Genomic DNA, 6,439 nt, shown 5'->3' on the forward strand with positions numbered 1-6,439 from the left:
CCTCTGGCCGTTGCGGATTTACCGTCGTTCATATGGTAATAATCTGCTTTCGTTTCAACTCTTTTATGAGTTCCAGGGAGGAATATCTGGCTGGTTTATTCCTGGATACGCTGGCAAACAGCCGCTCAAGTGAATACCCGTCAACAGCTGACTTCTCACCGTAAGTGTCAGGAGCTGATGAAATTCTACAACATAAGCAATGAAAATACATTTTATCGTTTTTTTTCATCTACGCCTTCTTAACAACGATATGGACGTTACCATTCACTCTTCTTTTCGTTCGCACAAACTTACCCGTAACCTCAGCACGCATACCCAAGATGCACATACCCGAGATGCACTGTATGTTGCAAGACTGAATGATGTCTAAAGCTTTCAAAAAGTTACACATTTGATCTAAACGGCGATACAAACTAGCAAACTAGACCTGAAACTTTAAAACCAATTCAGCGAGCAGTTGTAGACAGACGAGTGTTAATCGAGCCTGGAAATGATGGATTTAAAGTATTTAGAAAATAAAGAAAGTTGGAGTTCATTTTGCGGCTCGTGAGAGATTGCCATCCAGAGGCTGCGCACTTGAGTCTACCAGCAACGCGACCTGTTATGGAAGGAAAAGAATAGGGAGAAAGAGAGATGGCGGGAGAGAGGGGGAGGATACACTGGAGAGAGGCAGGGAGAGGGGGATCGATCATTAGACTGGGCTGTGGTAACCCAGCATGAGCTTGTCTTTTCCTTCATTGACTACACCCCGAGAGGAGGGGCGTAAAGCACGTAGTAGGCGTCAGAATCCTCAATTTCCAACTTAGCATCTTGGCAGGACATTTTCCAAAGCTAAGTCCCCCATCCGAAAGCAAAAAACTACTTCTGCAGTGCATGACAAGGCGAGAGAGAGAGCGCGAGAGAGAGTGAGAGAGAGAGAGGGAGGGAGGGAGAGAGAGAGAGTGAAAGAGACAGAGGGAGAGGGAGTGAGACCAAAAAAGAAGGCTGAAAGCAAGTAAACACAGCCGATCAGCTGCAGCTGACAGCGACCAAATATCACAATCGAAACCTTTTTATTTATTTATTTTTACGGTAAGCACATAGAGAGAAACAGAGGTCCGCCGATGCGAGTCTCTATGATTCAGATCAGAAAGTGTAGGAGCAAATAAAGGAAAGGCGCACAAATAAGTGGCTTATTTTCGGCTTTTACCATGGCGTATCCTCAGGGCTACTTGTATCAGCCGTCAGCTTCTCTGGCACTGTATTCCTGCCCGGCATACAGTACAAGTGTAATATCTGGACCCAGGACCGAGGAACTTGGAAGATCTTCTTCTGGGTCTGCTTTTGCTCCATATGCCGGATCTACAGCGTTTACCAGCCCTTCGCCTGGCTACAACTCGCATCTCCAGTACAGCGCAGACCCGGCGGCAGCGGCAACGTTCACTTCGTACGTGGTGAGTGGCTCAGTGCATGGTAGATGCACATCGGCTAGAGTTTACATTCAACTGGGCTTTGTGAAAACTTTGGAATCAGAGTTATTTGTGGACGAATCCACGAAGCAAATTTGTGGAATGCGGTGTTTGTTTTCTATTTCACTTAGGTTTTCATTTTTTTTGTCTGTGCTCAGTTTGTCCTAGATCACTTTATAAATCGGTAGCTGAAGAAGCAAAATAGACTACGCTGACAGTTAATTCATATATAGCCTAATTAGACCAAATATAACATAATGTTTTGTCAAGCATAAATGTAAATAGCCTCTTTTATCAACAGCAAATTAGAGAAATCGCCATTTGGTTGGTATTCTATGAAAATTGTCATACACTTCATGGAGGTAAAAGGCAGAAAATCATGACGGGGTGACATGCACGGACGCTGGAGTGTGCTACTTTGATTTTTTCCCTTAGAGCGAATTGCATTTAGAAGAACCAGTTCATATTAAAAATATTTCATTTTCTTTTCAAATGAATTTCAGCCTGTAATTGACTGTCTGTAAAACACGCCTTTCTTTTAATCTTTTGATTTAGGATTATTCGAAAAGCACAGAGCGTTAGTTCAATAAACTAATATTAAGACCAGTTCAACAACAACCGGCTACAAATGTATAGATCATTCATAGCCTCTTTTATGTATTAATAAATGTAATTAATTAAATTATGGAGGATATAATTTGCAAAACTCGTTCATAAATTATAGCCTCCATTTCGAAGACACAGATTGTTTCACTAAGCAGGCAAAATGTTGAACTGTGTTAGCTGCAGACTAGCGTGTAGTTGGATATTTTGCAAATCAAAAAATCCTATAAAATTTCTTTTAAAAAATAAACTTAAGGTATATCGTTGTGGTGTTGATTTAAAATTGAAAGATACACATTTAAAAATATATACAGACAGCTAAATAAACCAAAGCTGACTGATCAAATTTATAGTGCGGAATCCAAGTAATGCCATAATCTAAATGTATTATCCATACCCGAATTGGCAGTGTTTTAAACGTCTGTTATCATTACATTAGTGTTGTTGTTGCTGTTGTCTTTGTTTTGTTTATCATCCTGGGCTGTCGTTTTTCAGCATCAGTACGAAGTAAGTGTGGTACCTTTTTTTCAGGGCTCCCCATACGACCACACGACAGGCATGGCTGGCTCCATAGGATATCACCCTTACGCGGCTCCCCTGGGTTCATATCCCTACGGAGACCCTGCATACCGAAAAAATGCTACCAGGGACGCCACCGCAACTCTCAAGGCCTGGCTTAACGAGCATAGAAAAAACCCGTACCCCACAAAAGGCGAGAAAATCATGCTGGCTATCATCACCAAAATGACACTTACTCAAGTGTCCACCTGGTTTGCCAACGCGAGGAGAAGGTTAAAGAAAGAGAATAAGATGACCTGGACCCCGAGGAACAGAAGCGAGGATGAGGAGGAAGATGAAAATATCGATTTAGAGAAAAACGACGACGATGAGCCGCATAAGCCTACAGACAAGGGGGACTCAACAGACAACGAGTCAGGTCTGTATGAAATTCATAAATTTTTAATCTATGTCGTTTCCACTCAGGGCGCAAAATTGATTGCTAGTTAATGGCGGTAAATTATTTATAATGGGACAATTGCTTTAAATAATAATCACCTCTCTTCATTTGAGTTGTGGTTAAGTATTACTGGTGACATATGGATTTTGATAAATAGCCAGTTAATCTTAAATTGTGCCAAACAGCTATTATTATTATTTGCCGTTATTGTTGTTGTAAAGACTATTGTTTTGTTTTGTTTGTTATTGTTTATGTTTTGAACAAATGAAGAAGGTCATGAAGAAGGCCGTAGAGTCCAATAGTCTAAATTATCAAAGTTTGTAGTAACTTGTAATTTGTATTTTACCTTGCAGCCGAACATAAACTAAACCCGGGGGAACTTACCTGTGACAGATTCAAAGAGGAGAACCCTGGCAAAGAAGTGGATCCCATTTTGACAGAGTCGGAATTAAAAGAACAACAGGACCGGACAGAATTACTGTCTCAGTCACCTAAACCTACTACTTCTTCCCCTACAAACGTGCCTCGCGGAACTGAGATTATTGTGCAAGAGAAGCCGTCTGAGATGGTGCAGACCTCAAGCACGGCAAACGGCGTCAGCGGAAGCAGCAGCAACGCCACGTCTGTGATTCATTCGCCCCCCTCTGCTCCAAAACCTAAACTCTGGTCTCTTGCCGAGATCGCTACTTCTTCGGACAGGTGTAAGGGAAGTAACGACACGCCGCAAGCCCCTGGAACGGGTCAAAGCACCGTTATTACGGCCAGCGCATCGTCACCGTCTCGGTCACCGCCTCAGTGTCCGTTCCCAAACAGCACCGTGCTTTCCAGGCCAATTTACTACACATCACCATTTTACCCAGGTTATACGAACTATGGCACCTTTGGACATCTTCACAGCAACCACGGCTCCAACACGGGGTCCGCAACACATTTTAATGGATTAAACCAGACTGTCTTAAATAGGGCAGAGGCACTGGTGAGAGAAAGCAAAGCCAGGAGTCAAACACAAGTAGATCTTTGTAAAGACTCCCCTTATGAACTAAAGAAAGGTATGTCAAACATTTAATATTGGCCTCCTCTCCGATTACATGGACATTTATTTATTATATGTGTTGACAAAAAAGTAATTAATAAAACACTCCTGAGGAAACAAAGGTTATTTTCAATGAGAAAATGCTTATTCTTAAATCTTAGTTTCTGGATGCTCAATCCAAAAAAAATGTAACATCTAAGAACTGTCTTAATTGATACAGCCGCCTGAGACTATTTGTATTAAACTATAATATGTATATTTAATGTAGCAGTTTTGTATTTAAATGGACAATACACTTTCTTTGGAGTAAATTATGAAAATTCACTTGTACAGCAGTGGTTTGGGGGATAAATATATAAGTGCTGATGTTCGCAGTGATTCATAATACGAAATAATAACTTATATATTTTGACCTCTGATTCCCCTGGGTGTGAGCCAATTTTCTTGCTTTCTTAAAAAACAGAGACATGCTTATCGATCAATTTGCAGTCGCCTTGTAAAGTGTCAGTTATTAAAATGACGTTTAACAATCAGACTACATATGTCACCATCTACTTTGTCAATCTAGACAGTACATTATGTGAACTTTGATTACATTTTAGTCTAATGTAGCCTAAACCAAATAAGAGTGGCAAAATAGACAGCATATTTGCAGCTTCAGAAGGCTTGCAACATTTGACATAACTATAGATGAAATGTCTGCTGGTTAATTGAGAATTTGGCAGATATGTTTAAATTATTATTCTGATGATCAGTAGTCAGTCATATGGATTTTTTTTAGCTGGAAGGAAATTTATTACTTCAGGTGAATACTGATATCATGAAACAGCGTATCTGCAGAGCAGTCATTTAACCCAATTACACCTAATTCGTCTCGTGTTTTATGCAAAGCGATCAGGTGGCGAACTTTGCTAATGAGTTCGATTTTATGCCAAATTTAGCCCTCATTACTATTTCTTGGGCGCGGAAAAGCTATTTCAACGGGGTAACGTTACACTTAAAGTGACAGAGAACAACACTTTCGTTTTTACGAATCGTCCTTATTGGTGTGTTTGCAATACTTTGGACAAGTGATTATGGCGCGCTGAACAATCAGACAAACAATTCAGATAGATACCCAAGGAATATATTCAACTCTTCCCACTTTCACAGGTAGGTGTCAGACTTGTTCTTAATTTCAGGGTTTCATTGTAAATCTGTTGTTAGGATGTTCCCTCGTTAGGATGGCCTATACAAACACGGATTTTTTTCCTGAAGAAATATATATATATATATATATATATATATATATATATATATATATATATATATATATATATATATATATATATACACAGTCTGAATTCATTTGTCCAGATTAAAAACGTATGCACTGTCCAGATTGTCCAGATTAAAAAAGTATGCACTTTTTATGGAGTTTCATAGCATTTTCTTTTCGTATGCAGCATTTGATGGAGCTCTGACTGTATTTACGTTTAATAATGATAAAATAACATTTAAAATAATGATGCACATCTACAAGTCCTGCACAAGTAAAGCATATGTTGAGGTGTTGTTTTAAAAGAAATAAGTGATTAAAAGATGGCAAATGGTGAATGCAGTTGTATAATAATAATAATAATAATAATAATAATAATAATAATAAAAAATATGGCCTTCATACTAATTTAGAAGCACTGAAAAAGTAAGAAAATTAAAATATGTTCTGTTTACATTTGTTTAACAGTTAAGATGGTTTTAATTAAAACAGTATGCTACTCATTAAAACTGAAGTCAATTAATATTGAAACCATAATCTTAAATGACTATTTTATCATTGAATAGCATTATAGCAGGACTGCACATAATATATTATGCAAAATTAATGGAGCTACCATAATGGAACATAATAACACTAGTAATAGGAAGAAGGAGGAGGAAGGGAATAAGCAGAATTATCTTCATCGTCATCACCACCACCACCATCATCATCACTATCATTACACAGCTAAGGATGCTGCTGGAGCAATTGACTGCTGTTCTCTGTCTGAAAATGATTCCCTCCCCCCTAAAAGGTTCCTTCATCAATCTCTGCAGTTTACTTTCTGCACTCCAGTTGAAAACTCCCCAGGGATTTATAGAATTCTCCCAGCTTTAATGTCCTCTACTTTAAGTCACATAGAAGGGGGGTTTCTATTTTAATCTAGTGGAGTGTGCTCTAGCTATTATTGCAACACATCAATGAGCTATACAGCATAATTATGTCTTTCTTTACTTGACATATTTGAGGCAATTTTAATATGTCAGATGACTGGACTGTCAATTCAGCATGATTTATATGGATTTTTATCTGTAGTTGATGTGGTATTTTACTGTAGTTTGTAACAGGATATTTGTGTTTATGTTTAGAACACTATT

At 38.7% G+C, this 6,439-nt stretch overlaps 1 protein-coding gene across 1 annotated transcript; it reads left to right on the top strand.

Annotated features, from left to right (window-relative positions):
* Window positions 1-990: 990 nt before the first annotated feature.
* Window positions 991-4,260, top strand: LOC118782244 (iroquois-class homeodomain protein irx-5-like). The gene is made up of 3 exons (XM_036535548.1): window positions 991-1,433; window positions 2,583-2,988; window positions 3,363-4,260. Exons 1-3 carry the CDS (start codon window positions 1,191-1,193, stop codon window positions 4,073-4,075), a joined length of 1,362 nt encoding a protein of 453 aa, XP_036391441.1. The 5' UTR covers window positions 991-1,190; the 3' UTR covers window positions 4,076-4,260.
* The last annotated feature ends 2,179 nt before the right edge of the window (window positions 4,261-6,439 follow it).

The sequence above is a fragment of the Megalops cyprinoides genome, chromosome 8, assembly GCF_013368585.1.
Source record: "Megalops cyprinoides isolate fMegCyp1 chromosome 8, fMegCyp1.pri, whole genome shotgun sequence".
Lineage (NCBI taxonomy): Eukaryota > Metazoa > Chordata > Actinopteri > Elopiformes > Megalopidae > Megalops > Megalops cyprinoides.